This window comes from Pleurodeles waltl, chromosome 8 (genome assembly GCF_031143425.1).
Source record: "Pleurodeles waltl isolate 20211129_DDA chromosome 8, aPleWal1.hap1.20221129, whole genome shotgun sequence".
Classification (NCBI taxonomy): Eukaryota; Metazoa; Chordata; class Amphibia; order Caudata; family Salamandridae; genus Pleurodeles; species Pleurodeles waltl.
In genome coordinates, this window is record NC_090447.1 from 1,380,566,155 (window position 1) to 1,380,586,025 (window position 19,871).

Consider the following 19,871-nt stretch of genomic DNA (forward strand, 5'->3'; position numbering starts at 1 on the left):
ACTACTTGTTGTGCCCTCTTTTGGTGTTCTTCGGGGAGATGCTGGATTATGTCTTGCATCTCATCCCAATGGGCTCTGTCATAGCGAGCTAACAGTGCTTGTGTGTTGGCTATCCTCCACTGATTTGCTGCTTGGGATGCCACTCGTTTCCCTGCAGTATTGCATTTCCTGCTCTCCTTATCAGATGGAGGCGCATCTCCTGATGACTGACTGTTTGCTCTTTTTCTGGCAGCGCTAATGACCACAGAATCTGGAGGTACCTGATGGGTAATGTAATCAGGATCAGAGGGTGGAGGTTTATATTTTTTCTCTATCCTGGGTGTTACTATACGTGCCTTAACAGGTTCACTAAACATCTGATCTGCGTGTTTTAGCATGCCCAGGAGCATGGGAAGGCATGGATATTTAGAGTGTGTTGAGGATAGGGTGTTAAACAAGAAATCCTCTTCTAGGGGTTCTGTATGCATGGTGACCCCATGGTATGCTGCAGCCCTAGCTATAACTTAATTGTAGACTCAGGTGGTGAAGGTTTAGAGGGATAGCTGTCTGCGTAATTACTAGGAATGGGATGAGGATCATAAAGGTCCCATGGATCCACATTGTCCTGTTGTGAGTCAAAAGAGTGAGTGGGTGACTGCACCGGTGTAGGACCAGTAGGAGGAGAGGTAGGCAGGTGTGGATAGTGATGAGGGGAATGAGGAGGACAAGATTGAGGAGGTGGTGGTTTCTCCTTCTGCTTTGGCACTTTTGCTGGAGGCTGCATAGTGTCCAATTCCTCCTGAAAGGCTAGCTTTCTTTTTGGTGCTGTCTGAATTCTACCTGTTTCTTTATGGATGTGGATCCTGGACTGCCTTTCATCCATAACTTCAAGTATTGGTTGTACTTGATAATCCTCTTCAGAGGTTTTGTGGCTTTCTTTAAGTCTTTTTTGAAAGTCCATGCTCCTCTGTGTATGCTGGCCTTTTCGGCTCCGAAGCAGGCTTTTTCGGTATCAGAAAAGATGACACTGTCGATGCTCTCGACTCCGAAAGTGATTTTCTAATTTTCAACTCCGAAAAATGATGGTTGCTGAAGTCGGACACGGAGTTCTTTGTTGCCTCCGATGTTTTAGGAGGAGTGGCCTTTTTCGGTGCCGAACTGGTAAGTTGTTCACCTGTAGTCTGTTTTCGGGCTGAGCCGTGGCCTACTGGCAGTGGCATACCCAAGGCCTTATGTTTTTGCTTTTGTGAGGGTACAGGGGCAGGCGTACTCACATGTTGTGCTGCTGTGACCGGTCTGTCTTCTGATTCCTGTTTGGATTCGGAATCTCGAACAAAGACCGCTGTTTGCATCATTTCTTCCTCCTCCACGTCGAGATGTTCGCTGCTTCTGGACGCCATTTCGAGTCGTAGTGCCCTCCTGTCTCGAAGAGTCTTTTTCGATCGGAAAGATCGACAGGTCTTGCAATTTTCTTTCCGATGATCCCGGGAAAGGCAAAGATTACAAACCAGATGCTGGTCAGTATACAGGTATTTCGCGTGGCACCGAGGACCGAACCAGAATGGAGTCCGATCCATGAGGCTTCCACGCGGTTGGCCCGAATAGGCCCAAGTTGGGTGCGCGCACCCCGAGGGGCGAGTAAAGTTGTTTTTTCCCCCGACGGTACCGCTGTATCAATGGAAGATATAAACCCGATCGATACAACACCGACAAAAAGAGAGTTTTTCAAAGTTTTCCGAATTTAAATCTTGGAGCGAGAGGAAACACGTCCGAACCAGACGGTGGAAAGAAAACAATCTAACAATGGAGTCGATGCCCATGCGCAATGGAACCGAAGAGGAGGAGTCACTCGATCTCGTGACTCGAAAACACTTCTTCGAAGAAAAACAACTTGTAACACTCCAAGCCCAACAGTAGATGGCAGGAATAATGCACAGCATGTATATCTGCAGCTACACATGCCATCGAATATATATATATATATATATATATATATATATATATATATATATATATATATATATATTAATAAATAACCTACTGGGCCATATTTAGGACCATTGTTTCCATAGAAAAAACGTTTTCTGACTTGCCTATAACTTAGGCACCGTTTGACAAATGTTCATGAAATTTTCCCAAAAAGTGCCCCTGTGATTCTTAGTGCGTGTGGAAATTTTGGGTGATATGTCAATCAGGGGCCAAGAAAAGGGGAAGGGTGGGGGGGGAAGAGGGGTTGGGGGGGGGGGGTATGGGTCAAAAAAGTTACATTTCCCATGTTAATTCCTATAGGACTTTTAGACACGACTACAGCAAAAAGATAGTTGCCGGAACGCCGATTAAGCTTTTGGTTACTTTGTGTAAATCCGTTCAGTAGTTTACGAGAAATTAAGGAAAATCCAAATTTGTATATCTCTGGCCATGAATAATTTACGAATATTGCGCAAATAGAAGCTCTGTAATGGACTTACAACAACCTGACTAGAAAGTTGCAGCCACCATTTTATGTTATGGGAGAGGGTCCCAGGGGCTGTAAATAAAAATTATAAGTGGTATAAGAGGGGTGGAGGTACCCTGATCCCTGGGGTGTGCTATAGGTGCATATAATTATGGGTTTAAAATTAATTTTCTTCACCAATGTGCAATATTCACAAATATTCTCGAACATCAGCGGATATATTGGAGAATATTCAAGAATGAGCAAAAAAATGTTCAACAAAAAATTCAGTCTCATTCATACACTAATTCATTCACTCACACATGCACTCAGACTCATGCGCCCACACACCCACTCAGACTTACACACTCACTTTCAGACCCACTCAGACACTTATGCACCCACTCACAGTTCCACTGACAGAGACCGGCCCTGTGGTCAACCCTCACTGCGCACGGCCAAAGGCTTTGTGCGGCATAGGGTTGGGTGGTTATAAGGGCTTGGATGCAGGCCCTGAAGCCAATACCCGCTGTGCACGGTGAAAGGCCGTGCGCAGCGGTTGTTGCATTACATATGGCAATTAAAATTACTTTTTGTTAAAAGTCCATAGAAATTTACTGGAATAAAAACAAATGTTGTAGGGACGTTATAGTTAGGTTCTGGATTTATTCGCACAAGGCCATAAAAATTCAGCAGTTATAGTTACCAGTCCCAACTATAAATTACGCCCTGCAATGCACTGCCTATGACCTCACATATTACATCACTCATTATATGGTCAGTGACATCACTGATGGCATCATCCACCTGAAGACACTCACACCCATACAAACCTCTCACACACCTACTCGCATACCAATTCACACACTCATACTAGACACAAAAAACACTCACTCGTAAAGTGGACTTACACACCCATTTTCTTAGGTTCCTAAGGTAGCTCTAAATGGCACCCCTGCCATGCACAGTTTTCTCATCAATAATTTCACTGCAAATGTTGCAGTGATATGATAAAGGGTGTCATATAAGATGTCATGACTGATGTAATATGTGGGGTAATTAGAAGTGCATGGTAAGGGAGCGAGTTATAGTTACCTATAGTGCCCCCCTAAAGGCAGTCCACCCAACACTGCACAGGGCTGCTGGCCCGTGGGCAATCTCTCCTCCACACCCCCCCAAAAGGCAACCAACCCCACGCTACTCAAAGCCTTTTGCTGTGCACAGGAGGTGGTTGGCTGTAGGGCATGGCTGGGGACCCCATCCCTCAGAGCCCTTTTTTTTCTTCTTTTTTTTAAGGGGATGGGGGGGGATGCATGCCCCCCTCTCTTTGACTATTATGGCCCCAAGGACCCCATCCCCATAATTCCTTGAATGGTGATGGCCAGGGCTTATTTAAAATTTCAGTCTCATATATGATGATGGCCAATTTAAAAAAAGGGGGGGGGGTGCGTGTGTGGACCCCCTTTCTGAGCCTCATTAGGCTCTAGGTAACCCATCAACAGGGCCTTTATTTTTTTTTAAGGGGTGGCATCATTGCAGGCAGGGAAACAGATGAAAAGCTTAATGAGTTTTGAAAATGCTCCCAAAATACAAATTTCTGTACTGTGCAGTGCAGTGTCCCAGGGGTGGGGTCCCTGGGACACAGCTAGTGAGCTGGCCCTGGGGGATAGGATCCCGGGGGCCATTAACTGCTTAATTCTTGCCCCAGGGGATGGGATCCCCGGGATAGAAAATGGCTTGAGTGGGGCAGTGTGTCTTCCATCCCAAAAAAAATAAGTTGGTCCCTGGGATGGAAACGGGATGGGGTGGGGCCCACACATGCAGCCTCCCCAATTAAAAATAGTCATCCCCCCCCCCTGGCCGTGGCCCACTCTGTGGTGTTTAAAGATGCAGCACAGGAGACTGATTCTTTTGTGTTTTAAATAAAAAATTTGCCGCAGATTTATGTGGCTCCATGTGCGGCCAATACATAAATATTTTTTAAATCCACTGCGCGAGGCCATACAACTGGTAGCATGGGGGTGGGATTCTCATTCTGCCAGTCAAAAAACAAAATAGAAAAAAAGGGCTGTGGCTGGCCCAGCTGGGACACCCAGGCTGCTCATTTGATATTTGCTACTTTAAGTTAGGTTCCTACTTAAGTGTCAATAATTTGAGGGCATCCAATCGCCAGTTATCCCAAAAAGTTCCATTAAGAATTGGGAAAATACTCCAGGATATGTAATCCAATTTAAAGTTTATTAGTCACCATTATTATAAAGTAAATGAAACGTAGAACAAAGTAGGTACTCAGCCAACACGTGTTTCGCCCTGTGGGGTGCATTCACCAGGGCTTTCTGAAGGCATAAGGCCTTTACTTAAAATGGCATTGGACGCGACTGACTGAACCTCCCTGACACGATATTTTAGCTGTTAAACGGACTGTTTGATTTGTCAATATTACTCGATTCATGACTTGAAGCAAAAATGTATCACAATTATGCCTTGAGAAAGCCCTGGTGAATGCACCCCACATGGCGAAACACTTTGAACCCGAGGGGGCCCTCACCGACTCTCCTGGGCCCGAAAGCGCTGAGGATGGGTCAGGCTGCCAAATATGAGGCTCATGGCCTCATAGAACTCCTTTAGTTGGCCAGGGGTAGCCCCGGCTCCCAAAAATTCAGGAAGGCGTGGAGCAGACCCAGATTGAGGCTTAGAATGTCAACGCTCTTCCCGCGTCATGTCATGCAAGCAATGGGGTCAGACAACGTTTCGCCTCCTTCGACTTCTTCTTACCTGAAGGTCCAGATGACTTGGACGGAGAAGAATGGTGGTGACTCCATGATCGGTCTCCTGACCTTATTCTCGAACGGGACCAGGAATGACACGGGGTCAAGTGTTGGCCCGCCATGAGCTTTAGGTACCGCTCCCTCAAAGCTCACGGGTTCATGGCCCTACACTCAGAGCACGACTTTGGGTCGTGGTCGAGCTCCAAACACCAGAGGAACACGAGTTGCGGATCCGTCACTGACAACATGTGGTGACAGGAGTCGCAGGCCTTGAATCCGGTCTTACGGGACATTCCTCAACGCATCAAAACTCATCAAAAACAAATTCGTCAAACTGTCGCAGTTAGTCAGAAAATGACTGGGGTAGCTCTTCTCCCGATCTGCGCGTAGGCTGGCGCGGAAAGAAAAGAACTGACGTCTGCGAGCTGGGGTGGCACTTATATACGACCTCGAAGTCATCACGGCGCAACAACATCTGTGGAGTCGACCGATGTCATGTAACAGCGCGCAGGGCTACTGCTCGACGAAAAAAATCTCAGGATCCAGTCTGACACCTGGGGAAATTCAAAGGTAAGGAATCTGCAACTAGAAGTCTCTATCAGATATGTTCTATGACATCAATGACAACATCACTGATGGCATTGTAAATGACATCATAGATGATAACACTGCGCACGGCGAGGGAGCAGCTGGTTTTAAAATTTCTTTAGACAAGACAGTTAATCAAATGCTGAGTTCATTTGTCAACCTGATTATGAAGCATTCTAGGATATGTTATTTCTGAATGAATTCTGGTTGTCTTACATTTTTCCACCTTGTGCTTCTTTTCAGTGCTGATGTTCATGGTTTCCCATTCAAGGCAATCCACAATGGATATATATATTCACTGAAAACAAACAAAGGTTACAGGGAAGTTATAGTTGGGTTTGAATTTACTCGTACAAAACCATAGAAATTCAGCAGTTATAGTTAGAGTTCTTTCAAGTAACTATAACTTGCACCCTTGCCATGCACAGTTTTCTTAATAATATTATTGCAAATGTTGCAGTGATAATATCAAAGATGCCATACATAAAGTAATTAACTGTGCATGGAGAAGGTGCAAGTTATAGTTACCTCAAGGCGCAAATTATAGTTACTTGAACTCTTACTATAGCTGCTGAATTTCTATGGTTTTGTACGAGTAAATTCAGAACCTAACTATAACGTCCCTGTAATTTTTGTTTTTTTCAGTGAATTTCTTTGGTTTTTAACGTAAAGTCATTTTAATTACTATATGTTATTCCAAACCCCGTCATGCACGGCCGCCTGGCCTTGCAGTCAAGCCCTTGTGACCACCCAACCCTGTGCCACGTACGCCCTTTGACCGTGCGCAGTGCAGATTGGCCACAGAGCCTGTGCCTGTCAGTGGACATTTGAGTTGGTGCGCGAGTATATGAGTCGGTCTGAGTGGGCGCATGAGTCTGAGTACATGTGTAAGTGAATGAATTAGCATATGAATGAGTCAGTGTTTTTTTTCCCCACTTTTTTTTTTTCACATTTCGCAAATACCGCACAGGGTGATGCAAAATTATTTTAAATCCATAATTTGCTCCTAAAACACATCTATATCACACCCCTGCTGTCAGGGTACCTTCAAACTGACCCCTTATGCCACTTTCAATGTGGATTTTCACCACAGGGGACTGTGCCCCATGAAATAAAATGGCGGCAGCAACTTTCTAGTCAGGTTGCAGTCAGCCAATTACAGCGCTTCTTTTTGCATGCAAATTTTTGCGAAGTTGTCACGGCTAGCGATATACAAATTTGTTTTCCCTTTAATTTCTCAAAAACTACTCAACTGATTTAAATCAAATAAGCAAAAGTACAATCTGCATACCAAAAGCTAGCTTTGTGCCAAATTTGGTGTAATTCCGTCCAGTGGGTTCGGGCTGTAGTCTTATTCAAATGTCTTATGGGAATTAACATGGAAAACACACTTTTTTTTTACCCCTCCCTCTTTTTCTTGGCCCCCGCTTGATAGATTGCACCGAAACTGTCCGTTTGCAACAAGAATCACCGGTACACTTTAAAAAAATAAAAAAAATAAAAACATTGTGAAGATTTGTCAAACGTGTTAAAGATACAGGCAAGTCAAAAAATGCTTTTTCTATGGAAACATGGTCGTAACGATAACTAACTACTGGCGAAAGCTAGTAGGTAATATACTTATATATATATATACACACACTTTTGTTTTTTTGTTTTTTACTAAAAAAAAAGCAAAGGTTAAGGGGGCATTATATGTTTTTTATTTCGGATTTTACATTCACAAAACCAAAGAAATTCAACAGTTAAGACATATCAATACACTAACTCGTGCTCTAAGGTAACTATAAATCATGCCCCCCCTGCACAGTTTCTCGTCGGTAATTTATGCAAATGTTAGAGTTATATTAGAAATGATGTCACAGAAGAGGTAATTACTGATGTAATATGTGGGGGGAGTAGAGGTGCATGGCGAGGGAACAAGTTAGTTACCTCAGAGCATGTATTATCATAAGATTGTGTGGGCGTCTCTTCTAGTAGTACGGACCTCATGAGTAAGGAGGGATGGAGGGACATAGGATTAGCAAGCTAGAATCCTCATCTGTCACAGATCTGGTCATTATGTTATATAGATGGAATCCTGTTTAAGGCATGTAACTTTCAGATAGAATGATGAAATTTGAAAATAATCTGTAACATGAATTTAAATTCAAAACATCAGAATTAGGCACATGTTCCCACAAATAAAGTCCAGTCATGCTCCAAAAACATGTGTATTCACTCCTGGCAAACTTTCAAACAAACATTACCAAGTCCATCTGTTTGCTTTTCTTTTTCTTTGTTTTGCCTGGTCTGGAAGACTGGGTGGCTGACCGAAGCAAAATTCTGTTAGCATCCAATCCAGTCTGAAGCTGAAAATAAATATAAAAATGCAGATTAAATTAATAATTGACAAATTGATTCAAACAGGACATAACATATTGTCAGGATGGTATTTCATTGGTCAGGTGAGTAGATTACATTAGATGACCCAAACTGAATTAGTGTCCATTCAGAGAGTTCCACCTAGCCTTTTGACTAGGATCGCACTATAGAAATACCACATACATACAGGTCAGAAAGGAGTTGTAGATGCCGTGTTGACCAGAGGGAACATTGTATTACGTGTTCCCGCTGTGCTGACTGGCAGAAACAGTGCTATGAAATTGGCTTAGGTTCCGCTAAGGGAGAAGAGGCCAAAACCATAGCACTACAGCAGCATCGTAATGCGCAATGTCTACAAAGCAGCACTGCCTTTCCATGGCGTGGTCCCCGCTATTAAAAGGCTGGCGAAAAGCTGAGTTATAATCACCAAGGCGGTGCTGAGTTCAGTGGCTGGTTACAACTCCGACCGCCGTCACCCCATCAGGTTGTAATGTGGCGGTCAGACTGCCACAGTTGCAGCGGTCCAACAGTCACTTCAAGGCTGAGTCCTTGGACTTCCAGCCTCATAACGAGGCCCCGAGTCCTGATAATTTGTTTTGCCTAACCCACAGAGAAACAGCTTGAAGTAACTTATAATCCAGTGGGTTCACTGGCTAAAATCTTAAGCAGAAGACAGAAAGAAGAACAAATAGACAACTGAGTATATACTTATTACAAATATACATAGACAAAACATTGGATATAACTATAATAATAGGTCCAGCAGCCATGCACAGAATGCATTTTCTGTGTGGCTCAGACTAATATTTTCTTGCATCAAATGCCTAAGCTACCTCTCGCAAGTTGTCATGAAACATTGCTTTTCAATAAAGTGTTAAAATACAGACTAGTGCATTACTGGACAACAATAAAACTATTTCATAAACTGTGTTAGTTTCTCTAAGTGACCAAGGGATTATGGGGATAGGTATAATGGAAGAAATGCCTATGGGGTTAAAGTACAGTGTTACAAAAGAAATCTTTCTTATTGTTACACTTCTTGTTCAGGACTTTGTTCCCTATGACTAGGTTCATGCAATACAACATTCAATACATAAATACAGACTGTTGCACCTGGCCTTTTTTGCAGGGCCATCCCCAATCTTTTTGCCTCCTTCTTCCTAATTGTTCTGACCAGTTGTTGTTGGCTTTAGGACTCTTGGCACTTTACCACTGCTAATCAGTGCTAAAGTGCACTCTTTGTAAATTGTATTGGTTTATTCCAGATTGGCTTATTTGGTTCACTAGTAAGTCCCTAGTAAAGTGCATTAGAGGTGCCTAGGGCATGTAAACCAAATGCTACTAGTGGGCCTGCAGCACTAGTTGCACCACCCACATTAGTAGCCCTGTAACCATGGCTCCGACCTACCTCTGCAGTGTCTATGTGTGCAGTTTTAAACTGCCAATGCGACCTGGCAAGTGTACCCACTTGCCAGGCCCAAACCTTCCCTTTTGGTACATGTAAGGAACCCCTAAGGTAGTCTCTAGGTAGCCTTATGGGGAGGGTGCAGTGAATTTAAAAAGGTAGGACATGTACTGGTGTGTTTTACATGTCCTAACAGTGAAATGCTGCCAAATTCTGGTTTCATTGTTGCAAGGCCTATCTCCCTCATAGGTTAACATGGGGACTTTAAAGCGCAGATTCCCTTTGAGGGCAGAAAGAAATATGGAGTTTGGTGACTCAGAACTCACAATTTAAAAATACATCTTTGAGTGAAATTGGTTTTTAGAATGTGAGTTTGAAAATGCCACTATTAGAAAGTAGGCATTTTCTTGCTTAATCCATTCTGTGACTCTGCCTGTTTGTGGATTCCCCATCTGGGTCAGTTTGACAGTTGGGCTCCTCTAAACAGAGACACAAAGGGAGCTAGAGTGTAGCCTGCATATCCTGATGAGCCATCTGTGCTGAGAGGGAGGGGAGGAGTGGTAACTCACACCTGAAAGGGCTGTGCCTGCCCTCACACAATGCAGACTCCAACCCCCTGGTGTATGTCTGGGGCCTAGCCTGGACAAGGAAGGATCTTGAAAACACTTGAGACTTTGCTTTGAAGTTTGCCAACTTCAAAAGGCAGAAAGGGGTATAAGAAGACCCAAAACCCCAGACTTTTAGAATCTTTCTGGAATCAAGAGGAACCTCTGTCAAGGAGAAGAGCTAAAGGAGGAGTACTGTCCCTTTGCTGTGCTGCTTTGCGGGAATGGCCTGCAGTTGCTGCTTCTGCCTGAAAAGAGTGCAAGCGGTAAACTTTGCTGTATGTCCTGCTTGAGAAAGTTCTCCCAGGTCTTGGAGTAGAGCTTGCCTCCTGTTGGAAGTCTCAGGGACACCAAAGACTTCAGTTTCCTCAACCTGCAGCACTGGGAACTTTGTGTTTTGTGCTGGTCAAGAGGAGAAACCACTGCAACGCCGGCAACGAAGCCGCTGGTCGCACCGTGACCTGCGGACATCGCACAGAGTCGCATTGCCCCGCTTACACCGTCATCAGATGACTTCACTGAGCCGCTACTCGCCCTGTGACCTCGCACTCCGGCATTGCCTGCTCACACCGCAGCCTGGGCCTCCCCGACGCCTCCGCTCCTGCTGACACCGGCGCCGATGCCTGCACCGTGGCCTGTGGACACCGCTCGTGAGGAGCATGAAGCACCGTCCTGTCCCGCACCGCAGCCCTGGTCCACCGACGCCAGCACCATCAACTCCATTGTCGTCACCAGGCATCCTGCCTGCAACCGTGGCCTGTGGACACCGCTCGTGAGGGTCATGAACCACCGTCCCATCCCACACCGCTGGCTTGGGCCTACTGACAACAGCGCTTCAGCAACAGCGGTGCCGCTGCCTGCACCGTGACCTGGTGACACCGCACGTTGCACCGCCACGATTCACACCGCAGCCCTGGTCTCACCGATGCCGCTGAATGCTGTCACCCTGACGCTATCTGCACAGTGACCTGTGGGCACCACACGTTAGTCGCGCTTCGCGCTGCAGCCCTGACACCATCCACGCCAGCGCACCCAATTTCATCAGCCTGGAGTTCGATCCCCGAGATGCATGACTTCAAGGGCCCGATGACTTCCGCACCGACTCTGGAACCGACAACACGACACCGCTCTCCAGAGCTCACCGCGAGGATGACGACGCCCTGCAATTCCAAAAGGTACTGTTCTGCGGGTCTTCCCGACACCGTAGCTGGCCCGCAACGCATCGGCTGGCATGACCTGTTGGTTTTGTTGATCGCGGCGCTGTGATAGCCCCAGGTGGAGCTATCGACTTCAAGGAACTGTATTTTTGAGTAAATCTTGCAAAATTCATATCTTTAACACTATATGTTGGATTTTTATCGTTTTGGTCTTGTTTTACAAAGATAAATATTGCCTATTTTTCTAAAACTGGTGTGATGTCCTTTTGTAGTGTTTTCACTTATTACTGTTTGTTATGTGTAAATGCTTTACACATTGCTTCTGAGATAAGCCTGACTGCTCGTGCCAAGCTACCAAGGAGGTGAGCAGGTATATCCCTTATCCTGACTAGAGTGAGGGTCCCCACTTTGACAGGGTGCCAGCCGACTGCCATCTAGAGACCCCATTTCTAACACAGACATACAAACATCAAACTTGCCATTCGAAATATGAGGAAACAGTGAAATAGACTGAGTGTTTTGTTCCACCAACTGTAGTGAACTATTGCACATTGGGAGAGTTATTGAGCCTGCTGAAGAAAACTAGTCACAAAACTGAGATTTTGACATATTCTGAAACTATTTAATATTATTATATAGATTAGGTTCCATTGTTTTGGATTCAGCTACTGCAAGGTTTGCATATATAAATTACTAAAGTTTCGAAAGATCTAGCGCCATTTATGCTTCTTTATACGAAAAAGGATTGGAATGCGGTGGATTGAGCCAACACATGTCATGATGAGAGCAATCTGGCTACTGCTGTGTGAATTATTGGGAGACCCAACAGAATCTTTCCTTTGCTGATCACTACGGACATCTCAAGTCATGTCATATCATACCTGGTTGCTCAGACTATTCTTTCTGGTTAAAAAGCATATTTAATTCCGAGCCACTGAAATCATTATATATCATTTTCCCTTAGACATTTCTCTCAAAGAGCTGCCCAACCTTTTCCGCCACTCTGAAGAATGGCCCACTCCAATGCACATATATCAAACCCAGTTTTTGCAAATAAATATCTTGCGGTCCGCATTTCATATGCAATGAGTATTAAAGTTAGTGAGGAGCAATAATAAAGTGAAAGTCAGCCGAAACTACAACCCGACCAGCTAACTTCTAATACAACTTACAGCAGTCAGACATTAGAAGGCCTTTAGAAAAAGTTATTGAAGTTAAACAAATGCTACGGTAATCAAATAAAACTTAATTCCAAACTTCAAACAAGTATCCTAATAGATTTTACTGAGAAATCTTCCAAGACAGAAGTTTTCAAAGAAACAACGTTAGTCTAGCAATTGAAGATAACTTGTTTAATTCTAGACATTCCCAAAGGGCATGTGATTGTAGTCTTATGAAAGCAAACTTAGTGAGATGTAACATTAAACGGGCACTGGCAAAGTCCAAATGTCTGGCTCTAGTATGCCAACACATACATACAGAGGTGCACAAACGGGCACTTGTGCTTACCTGTGTTTCCATGAAAAAGCCTATGAAAGCTACACCTCTTGACCGCAACAATGCATGGCAGTAAAACACACAATACTGATCTCAAGCTAGAAAGAACACAAAACGGTGAAGTGAAGCCCCCGCACATAAAAGAAGACAGTGCTTGATATAGCTCAATTCACAGAGATTATGCATCAAGTTTCTAAAAATGTAAAAAAATAAAAACTGTTTTCTGGTGAAAAATGCAACAGTCCAACAGATGTGCAACAGCTCTTCTGCAAGGAGGCTGCCTTTTGTTAATACCTCTGTTTAGCATCTTCTTTTGCAATTTTCTGCCCACTTTAACTGTAAAGTCCAAATATCACAATAGTACACGGTTAAGGATAGGATGAGTGAATAATTGTCAAGAACTATTAAAGCAGGAAACCCACCAAGCTACAGTGAGAACACATTATCACCAGGATGTCAAATGACAGCTGACAATGCCTGTACCTATGTTGGCAGACTCTGGAAGGCAGGGAGATACAGGGGACACTAGAGGGGCAAGGATAACTTTTGGTTGGCTCTTCTGGCACAGGGCTGGGCAGCACATGGTTGAAATATGCTGGGGGAAACAGAGCACACAAACAAGACTAACATGCAGGCTGTGTGTTGCTTGACATGACAGTCAGCCGTAGCTGCGACTTTGGTGCCAAGCTCCACCTGTATTTTTTTACACGCTGGGCTAAATGGGCTCACAAGTGAGGGCTCTGGGCTGGATCACTTACATTTCTCACTGACACTTCTTCATGTTTTTGGTGGTAGATACGACTGTGCTTGGTGCAAACCCATTAAACCATATTTCTAAAAGGTGAAAACATAAGGCAAGAATGTTTATGAACATTTCTTGTGGTGGTGGTGATGTTTTGTGTGGTGTGTTTTTGTGCTGCATTACTACAATACTGTTTGTTGTGTTGCATTCTGTTTTGCCTCGTTACGTTATACCTGTATATGGTTGTTATATACTGCCTTGTCAGCTTTTCAACTACTTAAGACATCAGACAGCACAAAATTGCAGCAGAGACCCATCTTAAATTAGCATTCCAAGGCTTCACCTTGGGTGATACAGTTTCTTGTCTTTGCAACAGCTATACCCCTTCCACACAACAACCCTCCAAGTTTACATTGTGAATGGAGCAGCAGTGGTTGTTTCCACATTGAAAAACATCTTGTGCTTGACTTGCACAGTGGCCACCATTTTGACTGTGGCACGCAAATCATTCTCAAATGAAATACGCACATGTTAACAATCTTAAATTGAAAATAATGATTCCTATTTCAAAGAACTTCTTAGCAGACAGCAAGTTAGCTTAATTGTTTTCAATTAAAACACAGCCCTGGAAAATGGCGACCATGCTATAGTTAGGCTCGCTTGTGACGGCGGTTGACCATAACATGGTTAGGAAATGAAAAATAGCTAACACAAAAAAACAAATGGTCAAATACAGTTAAGAAGTTTTGAAAAGGGGTGAAAAGCATTTCACCCGCTGAGAAGTGAGAAACAGCCAAAGCAAGCAATGTTTCACAATCGTAACGTAAAACGGAACTTGCATGTTTTCCTTAGAAATTATTTTCTCCATTTGGAAAAAAATACAGAAATTAACTGAAATAAACAGGATTTCTAATATTGTCACATTCTTGTTTGACTACGAGTTTTAGGCAACCATATGGGATTCATACTAAAATAATAAAAAGTAATGTTGCAAATTCATGTACAATGTATTTTGTGGGGAAGTCTACTTTTCAAGTTGGCTTCTCCTTTCATCAATTAGTGCATGCTGAAAACTGAATCTCCGGCACTGCAACAGAAGCTTTCCTGGGGGGGGGGGGGGGGGGGGGGGGGGTTTGAATGTTACACCGAACAGTCAACAGCATATGGTAATAGATGTGTGAAGCCTGCTGAATTTATTTGTACAATTTTATACAACATGCATAAGACACTTAGGTTCTCTTAGGTTAGTCTTTTGCAATAACAAAAAAAGAAATAAAGGTAAGAGGGTGCCGTTCTGACTTCCAACATGGCAGCTGAGTTCATTCCAAAGACTTAGTGGCTATTGGAAACAGAGATTAGCAGCCTAGTTCTCGTAAGGGCAACAGTTGGCATTGTTCAGCCCACCAAGAACCCAGAGTTCTTAGGTGATGAGGGAAGTATCCTGCTTCTGCTCAGCGAAGTCCAAAACCCTCTTCAAGGGGGAGGTCTTCCCAATGGCGATGAGTCCAATGAATAGACCAGAAGAACAAGCTCGCCCATTGAGCCACCCCAGGATGTCCCAATCCAGCATTGGGGATTGTGGGGCAAGGTGGCACAGTTGGCTCCTGGAAGGCATCCATTTCAGAAGCTCTGTGAAGGTGCTCTCTTCTCTCCTCCATCATACTGCGATCTGCCTGTATGCATTTTAGAGAAGAGTAGTGACAACAGCTCAGATAGCTGTGTTGTTACGCCAGTCTTGAAAAAAAAAGAATACACTCCTATGAAAGCATATTTCCTTGTGTTCCTACAGAGAGGACTCCATGGCTCCAAATTAACACCTGGTGCATCTGCAATGGGAATCAAACCTCAAACACCTCGAAGTGTATTGCCAATTGCCCACAACATCTCATAGCACATATTATTTGCATAAGACAAAGGGCTATCACAACCTTGACGGAGGTGATTCCTCCATCACAAATGTAACAGATATCCCATCTGCCACATTATGATCCCATTTTATTTTATGGAGATCGGATTATGGCGGACGGGATAGCCTTCACATGTGATGTTGGAAACACCTCTGTCAGGGTTCTAATAAGACCTAAAATATGATGCACTCTTTTAAAAAGCCCTGAAGTCGTTCTTACTCTTGGAGGATTTGAATGCTTGAGAGAAGGACATGGATCACTATGGCTGCTGTCATGATTAACAAATTTGAACATGTGGGGGTGTAATCAAATATTTCTCATTGTTTACTCAGGAAGCATGGCACAACACTGGAATTGGACTACTATCTATAAAACACTGAAAAGGTTAATCTTCTCATCCAATCATTATCTACACTGACCTTTCTCAATTCCCGTAAGCCAAACACATTAAAATGTCATCACATACAGGTCCTATGAGAACAGCATACTAAAAGTGTTCCTTAAAATGTTTGTGGTAGGTAAAGACAAGGTACAGTGTATCCTTTGCAAAATCCGTAGATATTACTGCTCCACTGATACAAAATCTAGAGGTCCCTAAAGCCACAGGGGTAACATTTCTAAACCTCTGATGCAAGGACCAAGTTCAATGCACAAACACTGAATTAGAAAGCCGCTTGGACAACAGTCCTAACACAAGTCCATTGTGCAGTCTTACGCAGGCTGTGTTCTATGCTTACAATCAGTCCCTCTAGTTGAGAGAAGAGACACAGTGGCTATCAAAACAAATTTTCATTTAAGAATAACAAAGAAAGCACTAAGGAACGTGGACTTTTGGTTTAAAATGTTTCTAAAATCCTCAGTCTGGTGCATAAAATAAGTACAGTAACCACACAGAATGAAAGAATAGAAGCAGTTAAGAAGCATGTAACTGTCAGCGAAAAAAGATGAATGTTTCAAACAATGTTAGTAAGTTTCTAACATCCTAACACCCCAAAGTTATGTCTAAGCGCTATGCTAAACCTTAGCTAAAGCATTAAACAACAAAACCTAAAGTGAAGGTTTCTTAGTATGGATCACATAGCATAACTTTGAATAGTAAGCTGCAGCTATTCCTTATCAGAGCTTTTCTGCAGAAGCAGGCTATATGCTCTCAGAGAAGGACAGCTTCAGTTAATCAACCCTCCGACTGAGTGGGCTCAGTTCTGGGGTGACCTCTCACGATAGTTCTAGTGTGAAGAACTCTTTTAGTCAATGGTCAAATTGCAGGTTTATATACCATTTGACCACTGATTTAATCTTGTATTTACAAATCAAAGCAGGTTTTGCAGACAGTAAAGCTTCTTTAAGACTGAGCTAAAGTGGCAAAAAATGCTCCTTCCACATCATGGCATTTTAAGATCAAAGTTACAGCCAGACGTACACCGCACCTGTGCCACCAATCAATCTCAGCTAACATTCATTTAAAACGACTATACTTAAGACATCAAGACGTATAATTAAAGAAACTCAGCTTACCTCTGATAGATAACAATCTGCATGTACAGTCATACTAGATCACCAAGAACTTAAAGATCAGGCTTACTAATAATCTTGAAGGTTGAAATACAGGGTTAAGATCTATGGTTCACTGACATACACAGGCAAAATGTCCCTAATGCCCTTCAAACTTAACTAATTGTCATGACTGTTTATAAGATTGTTCTAAAATGCCTAGCAACTCACATTTTCCACAATCCATAACAGCCCTCTTCTAGTCTTAAGCTGCTTTAATTCCTATTATAGATTTAGACATACATACCACTACCTCTACAATCAGGACTGCTGGAAAGATACCCTGCTATGTGAACATGTTCTGTGGAGGTCCCTGCAATATTAACAAGCATTTGCAATGCAACGGGTCTCGCGTTTGCACATGTTAGAGCTGATAGCGTTGTAAACTCCTAACCCGACTTTTCACCTATCGGCAAAAGTGTATTTATGTTCGTAACACGAAAAAGTGCAATTAACTGTGTAAAGTGCTCGACTTCTGCCAAGCGAAATCGCACTAGTAAAATAGAGAAAAAGGAGTCCACAAGCCAGACAGAAAACAGCAAGCCTCGCATGTTTTCGGTACTTGGTCGATGCGCCCAAGGAGGGCTAGCCACCGGAAAAGGCATGACGTGTGCATGCCTTCAACTAATGAAAGCAAGCGGATTTTAATAGGCAAGCCCACGAGCCAATGAAAAACACTGATGTGATGTCGACAGGGCTCCGTGCCCTTTTCTAATAACTAAAGCGTCTCGCTGCGATACCCATGCAACGCAGGCTCGACCCTAAAAATACATATTACCAAACAAGGGGTATCAGCATAATTAGGCACCACCCATAGTAAAATCCTCATGTTTTAAAAACATTTGTGACATACATTATGCGGTCCACTATGGTCTGCGACCTGGGAAAAAAGTGTTAACCATTATACACTCTATATATAATGAAACGTTTCATGCATACTCAGTGTATCCCTGCAGGTGACTTTACTGACCTGAGCTGACCATATAGCAGTTTAAATATTAGTGACTAGTATCTGGTACGTTACCTGTAGGAAGGCGTAAGCTCTGCTCAGTTACAAATATGTGTTATTGTGGGACCATGAAGTAGAACGTGAGTCTTATTCCAATGGTCCTGAAAGCAGTCTTGGAGGCCAAGAAAGCCACACTGAGCTGAGAATAATTTTAAAATGCAGCATCTTTTTCTTCGAAAAATACTAAATTTATATTAATTATTTTCTCAGGTCCTATATTAACAAATTTCAGGATCAGCGCTGCGGAATGTGGTTTTCCCATTAATGTGCAAATCAAAAATTAGATTTTGATGCTCTTTTGATTTAAGTTTTATTAGAAGTCACAGTTTAATATTTTGCAGTCACACAGGATTTCCTTTACATAAGTCACGCTCAAGAGTAAAGGGAGTAAATTCAATTTGCTCAGTTGAACAGCTTGCCTGCAGCTGAACAAATAGCCAGCAGGACCAAAGGCAGCTGCTCAAATGACAGGATAAAGAGGCACAAACGTCCCTCTTCTCGGAGTGTGAATGGTCATTGAATACAAGTGCAGATCACTGGAGAAACATTCAAACTTTCTTTCTGCAGAAATCTACAGGGTGCTTTCAGAACAAGCGAAAAAACGAGTAGTCATACTCTTTGGTCGGAACATTTGGATTACAGAGCTTGATTTAATTTTGAAGACGGCTGTTATCAGGGGCCGGAGACTTACTCTATTTGTAATTTTACCCTGATGAGTCTTCGATCAAAATAACAAATTTTATTTGATCAGGTAACCTGAATGCAAGTCCCATAGAACTTGTCTTACACCATTTATTTTGTAAAAATGTAATTAAAATTCATTGAAAAGCACATACAGACAAAGAACGTGATTTTGTGGTGCTCAGTAGGACAGGCTGGCTGAAACTGGTCGAAAAGCGTGCCAGGTTCCTTAACAAAAACTCAGACTAAATATCTTCTATTGCAGAGAGGAGCTTTAAGCAAATGTAGATTGGGTGATCACAATTTAGTAACACAGAGATAAAAGATATTTTGTTTCTACATGTACTGCTCTATGTCTAAAACAGGTTTTGGAAGGAATTGTAATCATGTATCGTACGCCAGTTACTTTCATAGAATAAGCATTTACCGATACTGTAACAATCTGACATGGCGTTTTGCAGAACCTAGAAGATGTAACAGGCAAAAATTCGCTTTGTTAAGGTAGAGTTATTTAACATTGTCTCATCAAACCCCAATGGTTAATTAATTAGACTGATTTTATTACTGAAGCAGATACCATACGTGGCTTGCGGGTGCTAATATACAAGCACAATGTGCAAGTATTATAAGTAGTTTAGGAAACATAAAAGGTTGCAGCTCTTGGCCAGTCACGTTCACCAAAAAGAAGAGTCTTACAGGTCTTTTAAAGCCCAGGTGATTGTTGCAGAGAAACAAGTAGACAGGTCAAGTTATACAATATTACAATAGACCAGATGATAAGACAACTTAGAAGCATAGCACTTTTCCTTAAAAAAAAAAAAAAAAAGAAAACAGAAGCAATCTTTCAAAGGTCTGGAAGTATGTACCTAACATTGCATTAATCTGCACCTTCAGAGATGCATCCATAAATAGAATAACTCCTAGGAATGTAATTCTGTTGTCTGGACATGGGAGAGCCCCCATATTAAAGGGCCACAGTGTTGTCCATTGATCTAACAGTTTTCCCAATACTTAGCAGCTCAGTTTTACTTGCAATGAGTTAAATTGTATCTTTTTGTTGTTGGATAATTCCTCTCAAAGTGACACAAGCGCTTGCCTACTGAGCTGAGTGTCATACGATAAAGCCCTGCAGCCTAAGTATCTGATCAGTTCTGAAAGGCGGAATACACAATGAGCTGCTATCT

At 42.9% G+C, this 19,871-nt stretch overlaps 1 protein-coding gene across 2 annotated transcripts in view; it reads right to left on the reverse strand.

The window, feature by feature from the left end:
• CEP57 (centrosomal protein 57) overlaps positions 1-19,871 on the reverse strand; it is a 210,605-nt gene that overhangs the window by 56,789 nt on the left and 133,945 nt on the right. For both annotated transcript variants that reach the window (XM_069202403.1, XM_069202402.1), the window contains one exon: positions 8,019-8,120. In XM_069202403.1, the coding sequence (XP_069058504.1) occupies positions 8,019-8,120 (102 nt within the window). The remainder of the gene's footprint in view (positions 1-8,018; positions 8,121-19,871) is intronic.